Consider the following 20599-nt stretch of genomic DNA (forward strand, 5'->3'; position numbering starts at 1 on the left):
TGGAGAATCTTCACCTTCAAAGTAAAAGTTGTCCCCTTGCAGCTGCAACCAAGATGTTTCAAAACGTGCACCTTTTACTTTTAAAGCAAATGGTGTCTGTTTCCTTCATTCATTGTTTTACAAGTCAGAATCTTCCATGCAAGCTACAGTGACAGCAGCAACCTGCCAGCAACCAAGCATTTGCCAGCAGGGTTTTGATGCAGCACCATATGTCTTTTGGTGACCTATTTCATTTTGAGATTGCCAGCAACCACTTTCCAACCAGTCTGGGGAACACAGATTTTTTCTTAGCAACCAGATGTTACCAGGGTTCACTGATTGATCTCTAGGTCTAACTGGAGTTTTAAGTTTCACAGACAGCCAGCAACCACTCACCAACCAGTCGGGGAATACAAACTTTTCCCTAGAAACAAGGGGTTGCCAAGGAGTTGCCAGCTGGTTTCTAGGTCTGCGGATTGGGAACTTAAGGCTTCACAATGGGACTTAACTAACCAATGGGTGATGTCACAGTGGCTTTCTCAATTTTTATCTGCAGTCTGTGGGATTAAGTAAGAGTTCAAACACATACCAGAGCTGACAGAGTAACCGAGCGAGGAGGAGAGTAGATCAACGAGGCACTCAGAGAGGTTACCTTTGCTCATGGCTGAACAAGGGAGCTGTACTTTACTAATTTAATTCAATTTATTTGGGACAGTGCATGTTAATGAACATACATGTAAAAAAAATGTCTAACTGATGATATTTCTCTGACCGCTTATTGCTGAAAGATTATTTCTGCTCAAGAAATGTAGGTCACTCTAGCTTTTACTATTTGGGGGAGGCCTTATGCTCAGGGGATTCTTTTCTGTAACATTAGGACCTGACACTTGGACACTTGGAACCTCTGCCTATGCAGCTTCTATTTACATCTGCAGAAGTATGAAGGTTAGGCATACTGAAGCTGGGGAGTAGAAATCACCTTATCTGGAAAGAAGAGTAAACACAGACAAACTCTGAAGCGAGGGGCCGTCCTCTAACTCCCTGTGAGAGTATAGCCTACGGAACTGGACGACCTAGCCTGCCCTAACATGTGCTCATCTTTTTTTTGTAGAAATACTTGATTGATGTCATTTCCATAACAAATGCATTTTTATTTTGTGTTTTACATCTGTGTCCTCTCAAAGATTATATCTGCAAGAGGAGAACTTGGTCTTACAATGTTCCCACAATACTGTTTGTGCAAAGAAGAAGCAAGGAAGTTAATGAACTACCGTTTTAGTTGAACAGAGTACAAATAGTCGTTAGCTTCATTAGAGTCCTAAAATGAATGACTTGATAAATGATTGAGTTTCATGTGTCCTAAATTATAAGCATTAGGGAAATGAAGGTGCTGTCCTCCTGCTAAAGATGCAGAAAGAACAAAATAATCAGCTTAAGATGGTATGGTTTTAATTAACATGTGCTGAAATTACCCTTTTGTGGGTCATAACTTCTGTTTGGCATTTAAAAAGATCTGGAGTGAATGAGAGGTTTTAATCAGAAAAACATCATTTTTAGGTTTTGCCCAAGCTGCTTCGGATGTTTTAGCTGCTGCAGAAGTTAAACGTGGGTATGTTTTCTTATGAAGCTAAAATGAGAAAGCTGGAGGATGTAGGCTCACAGTTCAATGCAGGTCACAATCTTTTTAAATAGGTAGTAAAGGATAAAACAAGAGTGAATAGAGACAGAGGACGAACAACCGGGAAACTGTCTGAAAAAAGTGCTTTTGAATTTGTCAAAAAAAGGAGAAAAAGAAAAGTGATTGTGTTGTAAAGGCAACACGGCAGTCACAAACGTCCGGGGAGACTTTAAAATACTCTGTCCCGTGGATCTGCTTCTAGTTATAACACAGACCTAAAGCAAAGACAATATGCAGGCCTCGTGGACAACTGCTACAGCTCTTGCAGATTACTCAAACTAAATGGGCACAAAATTGCACTCCAAGCCACATGTTTTAGATGGAAGTCCTGTGAGAAAACGTCTGAGAAAAATGACGATCTGGAATTCTTTTTAAAAAGTGAGAGGGCATCCGACTCCCCTTGGTGTATTTTTTTTCTGTGCTCAAACAGTTGAAAACCTGAGCAGAGACTCACAGCAGGATCGCAGAGGTTTGTGTGTGTGCGTGTCTTGTTTTTGTTTGAGAGGAAGTGGTTTTTGAGGCTACAGTATGCAACCTCCAGGAATACATTCTGGTGGCAGAGTGTAACATAACTGGCCATGTTGTGTAGACAGTTTTTCATTCTTTTGCTGTAAACAAACAACAACTGATAACTTTTGACAGTCTTTAAAACTTTCTGGCTTTTCTGGATTCAGTATAACGGTAATCAAAGTCTGCAGTATGTGTTGCTCACACAGAACAAAGCTTTGTGTCTTTGCTGACAAGTACACTCGTCTACCTTTTTATTAGCTTCCAGTGTCCTGACCATGAGATTGTGAACCACTGGTCAAACAGACCCAGAAGAAAGGATAATAATAATTACATACTCATACTCACTCATTTACCTGCTTATTAAATATCTCAAATCTCAAATATCTAATCAGCCAGTCACATGGCTGCAACATGTACATGCCTAAATACATTTGCATGTGGTTTCAGCCAGTTCAGCGTCAGAATTGTTTAGCGTCAGAATTTGGGAAGAATTTAAGTGACTTTGAACATGGAATGATAGTTGGTGCCAGATAGGCTGGTCTGAGTATTTTAGAAACTGCTGATCTCTAGGGTTTACAGAGAATGATCTGAAAAAGAGAACATGCCCAGTTGATGCCAATACAAAAATGCCTGTTGTATGCCTTGTTGCAACCAAGTTATGCAGAAGCGTATCTCTGAACACAACACATCGAACCTTGACGGACGATGCCACTCCTTTCAGCTAAAAACAGAAAAGTGAGGCCACAATTTCAACAGGCTCACCAAAGTTGGATAACAAAAGAATGGAAAGCTGATGCCTGGCCTGATGAGTCTCAATTTCTGCAGCAACAGTAGGGTGGAAGAGTGGCTCCATCCAGCCAGTGGTGGTGGTGTAATGGTGTGGTGCATGCCTACCATGCACGTCCCTTTGGGACCACAGTGTATCCATCTCCTGATTGGTTGCTTTCTACAGGATAATGCGCCTTGTCATCTCAAATCATCTCAAACTGTGACAACTCATGACAAAGAGTTCACTGTACTCAAATGGGCTCCACAGACATCAGTCTAAATCAGGGGTGTCCAACTCCAGGCCTCAAGGGCCGGTGTCCTGCAAGTTTTAGATATCACCCTGGGTCAACAAACCTGATTCAAATGATTAGTTCATTACCAGCCTCTGGAGAACTTCAAGACATGTTGAAGAGGAAATTTAGCCATTTAAATCAGCTGTGTTGGATCAAGGACACATCTAAAACCTGCAGGACACCGGCCTTCGAGGCCTGACGTTGGACACCCCTGGTCTACATCCAACATATGACCTTTGCAGTGTGGTAGAACAGCAGATTTATATTATGACTGTACAGCTACTTTCTGATGATATCATTTCAATATGGACCCAAATATGTGAGGAATGTGTACAGCACCTTGTTCAGTCTGTACCATGAAGAATTAGGAGAGTTCTGAAGAGAAAAGTTGGCCTAACCTAATACTAGCTAGGTGAACCTGGTGAGTATGTAAGCTTGTATAATATTGAAGTTGCAATAGGCATCTTTTACAAAGCCTGTTTCTTTTTCTCAAAAGAATATATCTGCATATATCAAATTGCCTTCTCTTTCTTTATATAAATGTCTTCATTGTGCATACATTTTTCATCTGTCTCACTTTACCGTTTCAAAAAGTCTCTACCATGCAGCTGAAGAAACAATTAAATTTAACATGAAATCCAAAGACTGTATATCAGTAAGAGAGCGTTCTCAGTCACGGGTATTCAAACACACGGGTATTTTTTTCTCCTTCTTGGCGCTTGAGACGCTGAACTGGATATAAGCACTGGAAAGTGACGAGTACAGTTTTTTAGGAGCTTTACTTTGATATTTCCACTTTATGCTACAGTCAGTTCCAGGCTGTAGGTGGACAGGTGGCCCAGCACCATCCCCTATTAAATATTCTCTGAAACTTTATTTGTAAAATGAGACATTCAGTGGTAGGGACCTTCAGAATTGGCATTGCTCCGGTTTATTTTGTCAGAACTGCTCGCTTGTAAAGAATTTTCCAACTTTGATCACTTTTTCACAGTGAATGAGCCGGTGTGTACTCAAGTCCCTTAATGTCTTGGCAGAAGGAGCTAAAAATGAGGACTGCGCTGAGCGAGAGAGTGTAGACTATTGCAGCCTGACAGATGTAATCCCTAACACGGCTCCAAAGTGCTGTGTGCCACCACAAATTTTCAAGTGAGGGTTTATTTAAAAAACAACCTCACACCACATACCTCTTATGTGCCCTGTTTTTCATTTAGGCTCAGCATAAATTTAAAAACAGTTGCTCAGCACAACCTTAAAAACTTCTTGCAGACCCTTGAGCGGTTATCACACTAATTATAAGCATGGTTCATGTTTAAAAAAAACAAAAAAATGCACAAAGCAAGACAAAGTAATTAAATGACAAACGCATTTAATGATCCGTCTTCATCAATTCTGCAAGTGCGAACAAAGTTGCAGCAAATTTGCACTAAGCAATGCAACTCCATGTACTTTCTCTCACATTCTCCCAAATAACATCCACATTAAAGAGACCATTATTCCGAAACACTTGTCTGGGACAGAGACGGTGATCATTAAATAACAAATTGGTGTAACAAACAGTGTCAGATGAGATGAAGGCAATGTAATCGATTTCCTCTGAAGCACCTAAAACCTTTCTGATCCAAATTATGTGAACGAGGAGTTCACGTCTAGTTGTAATGTCTTCTCAAATTCACATTTCCTAATCTCCGTTTTCCCTAGTTTAGCTTGAGCTCAAGATATTTGGTTAATTGTTTGAAAACCACCACCAAGCTAACACCGCGCTTCAAACTGTCTTGTCCCCACTCATTTATTCAGGTTGGTGGTAGTAAGCCAACTTTGCGTGGGCACAGCTTCAAGATACAGTCTACAGAATCTCAATAGTTTGTTTTAGCTGTAAAACTGTGGCCTTAAAGGATGCTCTTGTCCTCTGCTATCACAGTCTGGCATCTGAAGTCTTGACATTCCTGTATTGCTTTGCAATCTGTTTTTCTTTTGTAAGAAGGATAAATCTGCTCTTTTGTTTCTGCTTCTGTCTTGAATTGCCTTGTTTTCTGTCTGCATTTATGTCTAGCTTCTTTGTTTTGCCTTCCCTGTGTGTCTCGCTTTTTCTTTGTCATCTCTACTTCAACAGCTGTGTCTGTTTACATAATCCTGATTGCTATCAGTTTGATTGTAAATTGTTTTATTTCACTGAATTAAGCCTATTAGTGAACTGTCTGTCACACAGTAACATGCCTGAGAGAAGTACAAGGAGAAATGTTTTGGTATTGGTGGAGATGTTAGCATTCTTTGGCCTAACTCTATAAAGGTACGTGGTGTGTGGCTTTCTCTTGTGTATGATCAGTCTTTCAAATTCTTACAGCCGTATCACAACCATCGTTTATCACAGCTTTCTCTTATCACTGGCATCTCCCTTTCAAAACCACATCCTGGAGGAGTTTGAATGAATGAGGTCTGATTGTAATGATGTAATATGTTGTCGAGTCTGACTAAAACAACACATGAAGCTCTACTGCTGTCCTCTGTGCTGGACTGCTCTGATGCTACAGAGTCCACCATTTTTAAAGTCTTTGTGGTAAGTTATGTTTTTGAAGGACCTGCAAGAGATAAAACTGTACTGAGTTACAATGTAATATAATCTACAGTTAGAAAGTTGATGTACTCCAATAAAAGGCTTGAGACTTGGGTGGAGACTAAATCCGCTGGCTTGTATGCACACCCGTTTAACCAAAGCTGTCTTGGTTTTGGCATTCTCTCTTATGCTTTCACGAAAAGAGTACCCTTATCCTGCAGGGGGTTTGGATCAAAATGACAGCACATATTTGCATGTAACATCATGCTAAATTTATTCCAGGCAATGACATTGACATTAAAAAAAGTTTTTTTCCATGACTCATCCAATGGTAAAAAAAAATCACGGTGCCCACAAGGATATGAATAATGTTAACATTAAGAGTTTCAGCGCCACAAGCTGGCTGCATGAGATAATCTAGTGTATGCCTCTGATACAGGATTATTTGGGCTGTGATTTTAGACCATGGTGGCATCATAACATATCTTGCATAATAGCATTTTTGTAGATAGAAATTAAATGTCAAAAACTATAAAGTGAATATATATAAAGTGAAGTGCTTTAGCATTTTATAGTTCATGTTTAAAAAATCAAATGTTTTAGCCCATTACTAGGTGGTTGCTAAGCTGCATGCTAAAGTCATGCATCACGAAAAGTACCTTGGATATAAATTGCATTCTACTTGTTGTGAAATTAAAATGATTTGATGGTTTTATATGTGTATAATATGTGCATAATTGGTACAAATTTGTACCAATTATCATCTGTAGACGGTTGCTTGGCAATATTTTGGTTGTTTATCTTTTGAATGTATAAGAGGAGTTGTGACTTTGTGCGTTGTAGGAAGATTATGAAAGTTTCATGTATGTAGAACAACAGCTGTTGCTGTGCAATCACACTGTGGTATTCAGATTAAACACTCAGTGGTTATTTCATGTATTTCCATTCTGTCACCTTCAACAGCAGTGTTATCAGTGTAGCTCTAGTACCAACTATGCATTTCTCTGGGTAGGTATTTGATTTGCTATTGTAAAATTCTCAGAGTCTCAACTGGATGAAAACTAGTGACTGACCACGCCACTAGAAAGTTTGTTTTGTTCAATAAAATTATACTATTCTATTATTTTAGTTAACAATATATCAAGTCATATTATGCCAGAACTTTTTATATGACCAGTACTTTGGTTTTATGACCCAAAGTGATTTTATTTCCCATCACCCTCAGCGTACTGTACTTTTATTTCTGTGGTCACTACTAACATTTTTTAGTTAAAGTAAGATGGAATACCTGCATCACATGAGAAATGCATCTTATTCAAAGTGTTAAGTAGATTTGCCACCAACTTTCCTTGCAACTTTTTTTTGTTTAAGAAGAAACAAAAATCACTGCATCAATATTTATTAATTATTTAATACTCATTTGTTTTGCTCCAATCTAAACTTTTGAGTCAGATTTTAGTTTCTTGAAAGTAAGCAGCACTTTTATGTAAAGCTTTTTTGATTTCATTTGTTGTACGCCAATTGTTCATTTTTTCCTTAAAATAGAAAGAAAAAAGTCGTGAAGCCTGCTTTAAAATCAGTGAAACAAACCATTCACAAAAAAGAAATCCAGTATTTTCAGCTGTATCCAATGAAATGTTTTATCTGTCTACAAATTATGATAGAATAATAAAGTGAAGATTGATAGACTGTATTACAAGGCACTGTGTGTAATTACTCTTAACTAGCTTGACAGTGTTTAATCATCATGCCTGTGGTTTGATATTACTTCCAACGGTGTCCTGTTCTTTTCAACCAAATTGCATGTGACTGATAATTGATGAGGTTTCAGTTTAATACAAGGAGGAATTGACTGTCCATCAAGGACATGCAAATCTATGACTTAACCAGAGATTAAAAAAGTGCAGTGTAAGCAGAGCCCGTATTTCCAGACACTTGATATGTGTGTTAATACTGAGCTGGCATTGTTTGAAAAACACCAGGATGGCTGTGTGATTTCTATGTGAGTTGATAACCAGTCATTTTCTTGTCATTTGCCTTTGACATGACTGTTGCCTCCATGGATGGCTAAGTCTCCTTGACAGTTGAAGGCACTGAGGTTTTGCTCAACTTTTAGCAGCTCAAAGAGCCAAAACTGTGATTTTCCAGTAAAATCTTTGGCAGGTTAGTACTTCCGACGTCCTAGAGATGTCAGATCATGAAATTCAGTTTTTTATTTTAATAGTCTGAATCTCTCTGTTTTTATAGCTCTCTTTGTCTCTGTGCTATAATTTATGCACAGTTGATGTTCAGGAAACCGCTGTAGCGTCAAATATCTGAACAAGAATAGAAAAACTGAAAATGACCATTTGAGCCAAAGATTGTGGCTCTGCGTCTTGGCCAATAATAGTATCTTCCCGAAAGAAGCAAACCAAACGCTCCACACATCAGATATCTTATTGTCATCGTCTTCAGTAAAAGGCTTTATTCAGTGCTCAGTGGTCATGATTATGGGCTGCTGGGTCCAGCTGACTAGCAAGGAACATGTGTACATAAACGGAAAGAAAAGGCTATGTAGGGCAGAATGTCCTCAGCGGTGCCTATACGTGTAGAGTTTGTTTATCCAGCATGCTGTAATGTTATGAGAACTGCTGCTTCAGCCTTAGTTACAAGTTGTAATGTAAATATTGATGTGTATGGAAAAGGAACAGTATTTAAAGCTTACCATATGTTCTAATAATTTGACACACTGATTCTGAAAACTGGATAAGCGTTTAAGGACAAATACTGCTGTGGTCCTTTTCTGTTAGAGTTAGCAAAACTGTATTTTGTTGTGTTACAGACAAATATTCACATTTAGCACTTAAAGTCATGTGAAAAGGTCCTGTGGACTGCAGAGTCTAGCATGTAGAACCTAGCTTGTAACTAGCTAGTAGCACCACCTGTAGCAGCAACAACGAAGTAATAATTTTTTTGTATGGCTTTCTAAGTCTTTCACATGGTTGTGGAAGAATTTTGACCACTGTTCTTTACAGTGTTGATTCAGTATGGGCAGTAATGCGTTACTGTAATCTGATTACTTTTTTAAAGTAACGAGTAAAGTAAGGGATTACTATCGCAAAAACGGTAATTAGATTACCGTTACTTTCCCGTAGGAACGCTGCGTTACTGCGTTACTAAAACTGTGATTTCTTGCGAGAATGTCTCATGACAGTGACGTAAGTGAGTGCGACGTTTGTGACAACAGCTGTGTGCAGATCAACAATGGATAATATATTGAGTGCAGGAGAGAGTATGAGTGTGCAGCGTTTAAAGCGTGGAAGTACTGACCTTACTTTGAGTTTAATTCCATAAAAAGTGACAAAAACATTAGTGTCCGCTGATCACTGCGTGGGAAGAAAACTTCTTTTTACAGCGAAAAAAACCCCTAAACTTCCAAGCAAGCACCGAGTGCACTACGACATAATGGGAAATTCACAGAGAAACTCGCGGATTCTTCCACTGACCGCTGCGGCACACCTGCACCAGAGCACACCTCCGCCTACCCCACTCCTGCTTTAGAGGTGAAAATAGAGCAACAGGACTGCTAGTCTTTGACTTTATTTAATTTCTGCTGTGTTTTACTTGCATCTATTTGAAAGACTGAGTGTAAACACAAAAAATATTTTATTTTACCTATGTGCTAGAATGTGCAGAAAATAGGCTTAAATGTTAAACTAAAGTCAGAGAATGGTGCATATAATTAAATTTTTGCTTGATGCGTAAAGTTAAAAGATTAAAACTGATAAAACAAGTTAAAAAGAGACTTTTCCATTTGATTACATTTTGTATGATGGATTATGCAGAAAAAGTGGAATTGGGCTGAAAGATCTATCGCTTTATCACCTATTCAGGTTGTAAATCGTGTTTTTAAAAAGTAACTAAGTAATTAATTACTTTTGAAAATAAGTAATCAGTAAAGTAACGGGATTAATTTTTGGGGGAAGTAATCAGAAATTAGTTAATGATTACTTTTTTCAAGTAACTTGACCAACACTGTCTGCCACAGGACTCACAGTCTCACTTTGATTGGGTCATTGCAACAAACCTGATTTGTTTTGCCAGTGTTTGTTCTGTAGATTTACTGGTGTGCTTGGTATCTGCTATATCCCCAAATGTTGACCATTCTTTAGCTGTTAGATAGATTGCCTTGCAATTAGCCTTTAGCTCTAGACTCCGGGCCCTGTGGTTGCAAAACAAGCTAAAATCGTTACCAGAAGTTTGGTTGTTTGTTCATTTGCAACTTTGCAATTCCTAAGCTGTCATGTTCTTTTTTTTGAGAAGAGTCTTTCCCCTGGCAACCATGCCAAACGAGGCATATCTGTTCAGTTTTTTTCTAACTGTTTTGGCATGCTGAGAAATAGCTCCCGGTTTATTCGCAGCTTCTTTGAGCATTCCACGTTATGACGTTAGTGAGGAATTTGCAGGGAAGACTGTGGCATTATGTGGCCTCACGTTAACCTGTTATGTTAACACACATGCTCCAGACCACCAAACTGCCAAAACTATTGTTTATACAGAGATGCTCACACTTGCTGATGATCGGTTAATCATGTGCATTTGATTAGCAGCATCTGCTTACCCCCTTGATTCCTATGGAAGCTTTAAGGGTGTACTTAGTATTTCACAGGACTATATAGAGTTACTTTCCTGGTTTTATAGTGTCAACCAGGAAAGTAATGTTATCTCAATATCATAATAAAAGTTCAATGAAGAGAAACATAATTTATTGAGATACAGAATTCAGTTATTCTATGTGGTGATGAGACTCAGATGACCCATTATAACAACAGAGTCCCGGCTACGATAGGCTTTAGCCCAGGACCCCTTGGAGTTTAGACGCTAGTCGTGGTGCAGGTGAAGATGGAGGTTTGTATAGAGTTTTGAGTGACTACGGTGAGGCGGAGATGGGCTGAACAAATTAGAGCCTGAATGGCAGAATGACAAATGAGCAGTGATATTTACAGCACACAGAATGGAGGCTAACTGGCTTACAGAAACCAGACAAGAAAATGACTGGACTAGAGCAATGATGTCGGCATTGAGTTTGACAGTGTGGGAAAGTGGATGTAAGAACTAGACTAGCCGCTGATGTATCCATCTTTCCAGCAAAAGTCTTTGCAACAATGCAAATGACTACCTTGTAACAGCTTTCAGACACAATGTTTAAAGAGTGTTTTGAAAGATTTTAGTTTTCATGTTTATTGTTAGACTCTGCTGGTAGATGATTGTAAAAGATGTCACTTTTATATAACCATAACATGAACTGGTCCATGGTACTCCAACTCAGAGGTCCATTCATGTATGCATGTAGCTCCACGAAGGAAGTTAGCTGTGAATGAAAGCTTTCAGGTCACAGGTCTTTATCTGTACCATTCCCCCCCTTCTCAGTGGTACAAAATAAACCATACAGTGAATATATTGTGCAATAGGACACAAAGTAAAAGCCAATTTCATAAATGTAAAATGTATGAAATTGGTCTAAATGAGTAATCAGTGAAAATATGTCAGATGTCACACATGTTATTCTAGAAGTGTGCTCTTAAAACTGTGGCGTGGGCTGTATGCTGGGCGGCAGCCTGCAGCTCTGTTTTGAATGGGACCCTATAAATATAAACTACTGCTTATGTACCCAACCCAAAACAACACGTAACAACACCTTAACTTAGAAAACTCTAAACTTAATTAGTAATGAGAAACATGGTGAGTCAGTAGACTCCAACATTTCCAACTTTTATAACTATGGTACAAAGATATGTTTGTTTTGATTTAGCTTGAGACAACCAGGAGTTAAACTGTGCTGGAGGCAGCCGTAGTGGAGCTCTGCTTGTTGATACCTTTAGATATTATCTCTCACGTATGCAGTAGAACACTGCCTTCCTTTTTTCTGTCCATCCACCCATTTCCATTTTCTTAACCACTTATCCAATTCAGGATCACTGGGGGGCTGGAGCCTATCCCAGGAGTCACAGGGCGAGAGCAGGGTACATTATACAGGGCAGTGGTAACTTTAGTAATTTTTTTATCCATACAAATTACACATACTAAGAAGAATTTGCTTTCACTGAAGAATCATATTTTATGGTATATGCTTACATCTGTGTGTGGCCTTGTGTATGTTTTGTTAAGTTCGTGTAGGCTAACCTTTTCCATTAAATTAGTGAAAATATTGCTTCATCTTATCATCAAAAGGCACAGAGTGTACTAAAATGAAATGTATCCAAAAGTAAGAATCTTAGATTTTATTTATCTTAATTAAAATAAATATAATTAATGAGCAATGTTGTTACTCTGGACAATTCACATTAATATAACACAAATGAAACTAGTATCTACAAAAGAAACAGCCTATAAGGTTAAAGCCAGTGGCCAAATGTTACAGCATACACAGGCCATATTTCATCAAAATCCAGGCCTAACACATAATTTTCTTTTCCCACTTTATACCTTTTTCCTGGGGCATCAATCATTTTTAATCAAAGATGTCTACATTTTGTTTTTGTTTGTAATTTCATGAGTTGGGCGCACGATTAGAGTGCAAGTTTCCCATGTTTCATGCTAAATGGAACACTTATAAAATGGTCTTTGTGTGAAGGGTTTGCTGCATGGCATCCAAAAAAACGCCTAAAATAAAAATGTCCCTCTGAAACAAGCATGTGAAAGTTTAAAGTCTCACCACTTGTGTTTTCTATTATATTGATTAAGCATGCCCTAAAATCTGCTTTAAAGCATTGGCTACATGTTGATAAGATAGCTTGTTATTAAAAAATATTTATTATTTAAAGCACACAAATGTCACTTTCTATTTTATTTTCTTGTGCCACAGGATTAAAAAAAACTTTTTTAAACTCAGGAATAAATGAACTCTAATTTTTTTTCATCTTGTCAAACATGCTCTCACTCCCCGTGAACACACTGGCCTTTGGGGACATGACAGAATTGATGGCTTACCTCCTTAGCGCTTGCGTGTGTGTACGTATGTGTGTGAATTGTGCTCCTTTGAAGTTCTGAAGTCCGCCCATCTCTCTATGGCTCTATATTGTGCTCAACAGCTCCATTTATCCCACCTTAATCCCCTGACTTAAACTTGCATAAATCACGCTGAGTTGTTTCTAAACCTGGGCAAGCTGGAAAACAGTGTCTCTGTCTCTGTTTCGTTCTGGTTCAGCTCTCATTGTGAGTTTAAGGGCTTCTGGATATTTAGCCGACCATGCTAATGATTACTGGACAAGTACAAAAAATGTCTTTTTATGTGGCAACTGCGTTTTTTCTCCTACACATTTTAGCAAACCTGAATTAGGTAAATGTGCCTTAAGACAGAGAAAACATAAGATATGAAAGCATAATTAATGGTATTTTTTCTGTTTATACATTAGAAATATACAGTTAGCTTGTAGCGTAGGAAAAAGAAAAGGCTTTAGAAGAAAATAGGGCTCATGGGATCAAAAAGACTTCTAAGACTAAACTCACAAAGTTCACACTCACAAATCGTTTAACTGTTTTACTCTAGCAGATCATATGCAAACATTGTAGAAGTCCCTTCTCTGGCCTTTTTCTATGGCTGGGACATAATGTGACATTGTTTTAACCAGCATTCAGTCCAAGTCTCTGGGCAGCATCACGACACCCATAGTGCATCTAAGCTAACCTCTCTCTATCGATGGCTCTAGGCCAGATTAAAGTGCTGGGGCTCATTGTTTACACAGCTCTGTGGTGCCACGGCTGAGCAGGCCCAAACAATGGACCCCTGCTCCCTTTTGTCAGAGTGAGAGGAAGAATGGAGACCTCTTGACATGGCAACCTGAAGCCTCAATGCCCCTACTTCACCTAGCTGAGAGGGTCACAACGAGAATGAGAGGGGAAAAAAGGAGAAGAGGGGAAGTTGGACATAAGAAAGAAGGAGAGCAGAGAGAAGAAAATGGAAAGGGAAGAAAAGAGATATAATATGGAAGGTAGAAGATTAATTAAGAATGGAGGAAGAAAGCTCGAAGTAAAGGACGTGGAAGAGGAATGGGAAAAGGAGAGGCAATGACAAGTGGATAGGAGATGCAGAGAAAAGCAACACTGAACTTACTTATGTAGGAATCATAAGTTTTGTAATGATGACAGAAGCAGATATATAAATGTATGCGTAATAATTTGATTGGTGATATCAGGCTTGCTTTTTGTTTTACTCTTAAGTTAAACGAGAAAGAGAACTAACAGAGCTGGTGCTGTCCTGACAATGTTCCGCTTATTTTAGTTTGAGATGGCTCATCATCTCCTTTCAGAACAGCAAATTTATCATTTTCTACTTATTGGTTGTAGGTCACTTTCTGGGTAACAACACAGTTATTGACGTGCTTCGTCGCCAGGGATATGAGGTGGAGCACACACCTGCTGGGCAACCCATAAACCGGTGAGTTTGCTTCAGTCTAATCATCATCATAATGCTGCTTGTTTAACAGGACTGGACCGTAAGACATCCATGGCTTTTAGATGCAGTTTCTCATATACTATATGGTGTTTTCGGTAACATCTCCCCGCCTGTGTGCTTTTTGCAAGTCTTCTCTTGTTTCAGCTTAGATTGTACTGGAAGATAAGTGTCACAAATTCCCCGCTGGCCACCAATGAAGTGGTGTTGAAAAGGCCAATTTAAGTAGGGTTCTCACCTCCTGCTGTGAAGCATGTAGTGCAGTCTACCTTGGCACACTGAGGGTGGTAATCTCGCTTTAAATCTGTGTTCTTGTTCCTGTGTCTGAGTGAATGAATAGGTAATTCTACTTTCTCACACACAGCCCCCGTGTTTGATACGGTATTATGAGCCTGAGATGAACCCACATCTTGCCTGTTCATAGACTACCTTGATGTTGTCTTGAGAGAACAGACAGCCTTCATTATATCCTTGTATAACAATTTATTATTCGACTTGTCATTAGTATATCTGACATCACAGTTGTTCAGGTCTAAGTGCATTTACTCTCTTTGTTACCAGTATTGGTTTATTCATGGTGATTAACGTGTCTTGAAAGGAAAACTAGTGTCAAATAGTATCAAAAAGAAGAGTTTAGGTTTTTCTGTCATGCTTCCCAACTTGTAATTTGTTCTTCCACAAAAAGAAGCTATGTTAACTATTAGACTGTAGTTAGTTTTTTGTCCTTCCATTGCATCCTGAATGGAGAAAGAATGGAGACCTGTTTATAATAATATATAATATTAATAATTAATAATACTTTTTTTTCGACTTCGCTCTGCTCGTGATTTGAAAGTGTATTTCTCCTGCTTGTTTCACTGCCATTTACTTATTATGATCAAATATTCACTTTAAACTGTCATGTTAATATTTTATTGGCAGGCTCTTTAACAGGACTGTCAGGTGGAATAAACTCCTGGCCTGCATAAAAACACTCTAACCTGCTTTCAGCACTTTGCTACTTTTGCTCAGCATTTTCTCTGCACTTGTAGACTCTAATGCCATGTTTCAGTGACCTCACAGGAAAATGTGATATTTATTTTTCCTGTAACAGCAAAACAGACCTTGTCCTTACATTCTTTGGTGTCCATGGCAATATCCTTGGACAAGGCACAGAGGCTGTAAGATGTGCTCAGTTTGTTTCATCTGCATCTTCTTTGGTGCATTATGAAAGTTCCATTTATGGCAAAGCCCTCCAGACAATCATATGCAGGGTGAAATGTGAGCAGGCTGCAGTGTGAAGTGTGAAACCAACACTGGCTTCATCGCCAGTATAGTCCAGCATCACCTTCGTATCCATGATCATTGTTAATTGGCGCTCATATAGTTCACCACACTTGATGAGTTCTTCAACAGTGATCTCTTTTTGTCCCACGTGATTTGATTAAAACAGCCCCAAAAATGTGTTTTCAGCATAAAGATTTCAAGTTTTTGCTTTTGCTTCGGACAGGCAAACATCATCTTATAATCTTCATATGGTTCCTTGCCTTGTATCCCCAGTTTTCTGCTTCTGATCACCTAGGCAGGGTAACTACTCTTCTTCTTTTGCAGACAGGCTTGGCACCATCGTTGGCAGGATTAAAGATGATTAAAGACTAAAGTTGATGATTTTATTATAAAAGTGACATGCAACGAACCCCTTTTCTCTTTCTTTCTAAAGCATCTTACCCTACTGTAATGTGCATCCTCTAGGCGATCATCATCTGGACCCGTCTCACCAGAGCTGGAGGATCATTACGATGAGTCGCCTCAGCTGGAACCTTTCTTGCACGAGCTTCCTCACAAAGAGGAGGGTCAGGGGCATACTCTGGAGGAGGATCTGTTACCCCACATGCTTCTGCCACCAGATAGCCTGGAGGTTCTGGAGAAATCTGAGAGAAAAATGCTAAAGAAAAAGAGGAGGAATAAGCAGAAGAAACAGCGGCACAGGCATTTTAATGACCTCTGGGTTCGGATAGAGGAGAGGTAAGATGAAAGAAAGAGGGGTAAAGAGGTGAAGGTCTTTCTTCTCTATATATGGGTTATCAATGACTAGAGATGAAAGGCCACAGGTGAAATGAGAGTATGATAGCAAGAGCTCAGAAACAAGCCAGAGAGGATGTAAAGGGAAACTCACACTTGTATATAGAATAAAACTGACACTTCCTGGTGCAGTGCTGCAGGCTCAAACAGCCACCATATCACATCACCATGCACTTCATGCAGTTTGCATAAACTTCAGCACATACACATATCGTTAGCTTCATAGCATAATTGCCTAAGTCATTTGACTAAGTCAATGACTTAGGCACTTATGCTATGAAGCTAACGATATGTGCCCTGCAGTGGTATATGAGTCCTGACTAGTTCCAAGCTAGTGTAGGTGTCTTGGTTATGAAAAGAGCGACCTGGGAATTCCTGCTAAGTATCGGGATTTGGTCTCACAGTAGCTCCAGGCAGGAACTCACAGGACAACACGATAAGATCACCTTTCAGACAAAGAAGAATCTTTTGCACAAGGTGTGGTCTGCCATGTGGAAACATCCCTGCATTTTTTGCAATGGCAAAACACAGTTTTGTCATTGGGTTGGAAGCAGTAACGCTAATATGAACTTCAACACATAAACAGTCCTAATCTATTCAGTCACACCTTTGGGGAATTTAAATTTTCCATGGCCTTGCCCAAATTTGGGTTGCAAGAGAAAAGACAAAAGGACAACATGTGATCTTGACACAAAACAGAGAAATTTTTATCTTAATTGAAACAGAGAATGGGTGAACAGCTAACATTAGCGTTATTCAGATGTAGATCTGGACTTAAGAAGTTGTTGCAGGCAGCAGTTTGTAAAACTGAACTTGTGCTACCAGTATTTATTATTTCAATATGCAGTATGCACTAGTCCAAATTAGTGATGGAAAGAAAAAGCTAAACAAATAGTGTCACTTCTTCATGTGAACAGAGGAGGTTTGTGAACATTTGTGTACATTATTTCTGCAGAAGTGTTTTCTCTAAATCTGCAAGATCCTGTATTTTGAGCAGAAATGAAACGGACTCTTTGTGCATGGACGTTACAATGTTATGCACGTTCTTGTATATTTTAATGTCTAAAAAGGTGGCTGAGTAAGAGAAAGTAAGGCAATTTGAGAAAAAGAAGCAACTCCAGTCTCACAGTTCTTTGTTGTGTGGCCATGGTATGTCACACCTGGTTTCTTTGCGCCTCTTAAGGCCTTTTCACACAAACTAAAGTTAATTTCTCTAAAACTATGCCCCTTGAGTATTTGGCTGAATGCAAATAAGTATGAAGAGTAATGTAAATTTGGGGCAAAGTGGCATTATGTTAGGAGTGTTTCTTTTTAATAAAAATGGAAATGCTATGATGTCTGTGTGGTTTTGACCACCTCAAAGCAGTCATTGCCTCACAGACACTTCAGTCTGTGTAATTTGGGGATGAAGGAAGAGTAACAAAGGGCATAATAGCTTTCAGGTTTATTGGCAGTTGGTCATGTGACGATCAGTGATTTGAGCACCCAGAAATTCTGTCAGAGAACTTTTTCTTTGTGGCTTTCATCATCATTAATGTTTCCATTGTTGACTTTCTGCAGTCTGCATATTTTCTCTGGCAATTTTTGACAATGTGTGGATGTGGAGAGAGGCTGGTTTTCCTGCTGATCCTGCCACAATTTCCTCTACAGTACCAAAGAATTGTACAGTGCAGAAACAAAACAAAATGCTTTTTGTTTAAAAAAAAAAAAAAAAAAGTAAAAGTCTGGAATTAATAAGACCCTACCCAGTCTGTAGTGATTCTAAATTGCAAAATGGGAGCCAGTGCCTGTAGAAAAATTATGGTGTAGTTTACTAATTGCAGCATACAGAGTTTTAAAGCCCCTGAAATTAAGATCTGATGTTGTTTTGTTTTTCCTGTAATAAAAAGAGTGAAAAAAATCAATGAATGTAAGCAAACGTTAATGTCACAGCAGTGAAGATGGGTTCATTGTGAAAGCCGTCATTCAGTTAACCCTTTAAAGGCTAAACCATGATGTAGTTGACAGAAATTAAATTATTTTGCATTAATGAGTGTTAATTTGTGTCAGTGTGCAATGCGCAGCGTCATTGTGCAACCAATTTTTTTTTCAGTTGGGGAGCGCCTGGGGGGGGGGGGGGGGGGGGGGGGGAGTATTACCCACACTAATACTCATTCCCTTTGCCCACAAACCAGTGAAAGAAATGCAAATACAGAATGAATGCAGGATCCTCGTTAATTATACCAATTAAAATCATTCTGTTTTGTGTTCATCATTTACGACCCATCATTCAATTGAGAAATATTATAAATCTTCATTATTAAATCCATGTTTTTGCCTCTTTTCTCTCTACAGCTCTGTGGTGCAGTCCCCGCCTCCCCCAATGGTTCACATCATCAATGGTTACATCACGGTGCAGCCGCCTGACAGAATCCAAAGCCAGTACAACTATCATCGTGTTCCTTCAGCAGCACCAGCGCCTTCGATCTTCTCGTTGTCTTTACTGAGCTTTCACCTCACACTACCTATAGTGATCTCACAGATATGGACTGTGGCCCTCTAGTAAAATGGTTATAAGGACTCTAAATAAAACTGGTACACGTACGCGGTTTCAAATATACTGCTCTTAAAAAAAAGTCTGGTCTAGCTGTTCACTCCATGGATGTTTGGGCACAGAAAGTTTGCTATGTTGGAAGTGAACTGGAAAGGTGTGGCAGTAGGGCTCATCTCTTTACAGATTGGGCTTTGATGTGCATGCGAGTTCATATAACTTGAAACATAAAGGTCTGAGTTTCACTTAATTTACACAGAGTGAGCACAGAGTATGCAGTAGGGAAAACAAGAAGCTCAAACTGAGGTAGTGTTATCACTAATTACACAACTCATCAGTGCCTTGCTGGGTTACACAGTTATAGTAGACAGCTATTAGTTGCTCTGAAAATTTGAGAAATCACTTAAGTAATTTTTCAGCTTAAATATTTTCTCCAACAGCAACTGGGACCACATGTCCTTTGAGTATCTCTGTGAGAGTACGTGGGCGTGGGACAAACAACGTCTATCGGCTCTTAAACCCACTGGGCTTGCAAACACAAGTGCTCAGACTTTAATTTATTCTTCTATTTTAGAAGAATCTGATTTGATTACATAAAAACCTGCTGCGGGGAGAAAATTGTACATACACCTTTTGAATATTATAGAAGTATTTTAGAATTATTAAAAAAATTAAGATTATCAGAAGCATTGTTGTTTATATGGAAAAGTATAAATAGATATGCAGTATATTTTCAAAACAAAATCAGGAACTAACCACCATAGCCCCATGTCATGTGTCTCACTGAAATTACATTTTTGAAAGGGACAGGTGATTGTATTGTACTTTATTAGTGTTATCGACTGCTTTGATGTATATGTTTGCTGAAAGAATTTATGTGGATGTGTCTGGGCGTGTGTGCGCGCGTGTGTTTTACATAGCATTCATTCATTTTTTATTTATTTAAAACTGTAGTGTTGCTGTTAGCCATGTGAAACATTCCCTGTGGCTTTTGTTTTTATATATTTCATCTCACCATGATGCCAAAATGACTTGTTTTTCAAATGTTCTTTCAGTGTAATTTCAAATGCATATCATGGCAATAATAATTAAACTGACTACATGAGCAGACCGCGTAGTGCTTTACGACCTTCACATTTCATTTATGGCACGAGATAGCAACAATAAAATATTTATCTGGATGTAAAATTGGTCTTCGATGCTCGTTCTTCGCTGTGAAGCAAATCAGTGGAAAGTCAGGGGAGAGAAATTTTTACAGCAAAATAACCAGTGTTATATTAAGTATAGATCAAATTATTTTATGTACCTTAAAGGTGTTACTCATCACAACGAACAAACGAACAGCTTCCCAACACTTAAAACCTTTTGGATTCCTTCAAAAATCTTTTTATTTAATGGTCAACAGGTTTACGCTCCAGTCCCATTATCATGTGTACAACCCTCAGTTCCAACAGGCAGCTGTTTTCAGTGATCAAGCGTTTAGCAGCTAAATTGCGCATATCTGTTTCTAGTTGTTGTTTTTCATCAGAGATGTATGAATATTAATGTTAATGCTGTGTGCCCTATGTCTGCTGGATGTATAAATAGCCATCTGTTAGCTAACATGTTTTTTAGGTCCATCAGCTTTAGGTACAGCAGTATCAACTGAACAAAGGAGTGGGCACACACACGTACACATGCTGCCCTCCTGATGGGTTCATGGCATGTTTATGTGATGTTAATGTGATAAGACAGCTATTAGAAGTTGTTTGACGTGTGCATGTGGTCTGTCACAAACAAGACAGCTGGTCTGCTGGCA

At 38.8% G+C, this 20599-nt stretch overlaps 1 protein-coding gene across 1 annotated transcript in view; it reads left to right on the forward strand.

Moving 5' to 3' along the window:
• The window catches only part of trabd2a (TraB domain containing 2A), a 56765-nt gene extending 36805 nt beyond the window's left edge, over window positions 1-19960 (forward strand). Inside the window, exons 5-7 of the mRNA XM_004538238.3 lie at window positions 14105-14195; window positions 15942-16214; window positions 18606-19960. Of these exons, the coding sequence (XP_004538295.2) occupies window positions 14105-14195; window positions 15942-16214; window positions 18606-18813 (572 nt within the window). The 3' untranslated portion in view covers window positions 18814-19960. The remainder of the gene's footprint in view (window positions 1-14104; window positions 14196-15941; window positions 16215-18605) is intronic.
• Window positions 19961-20599: the final 639 nt, after the last annotated feature.

Source organism: Maylandia zebra, linkage group LG7 (assembly GCF_041146795.1).
Source record: "Maylandia zebra isolate NMK-2024a linkage group LG7, Mzebra_GT3a, whole genome shotgun sequence".
Taxonomy (NCBI): domain Eukaryota; kingdom Metazoa; phylum Chordata; class Actinopteri; order Cichliformes; family Cichlidae; genus Maylandia; species Maylandia zebra.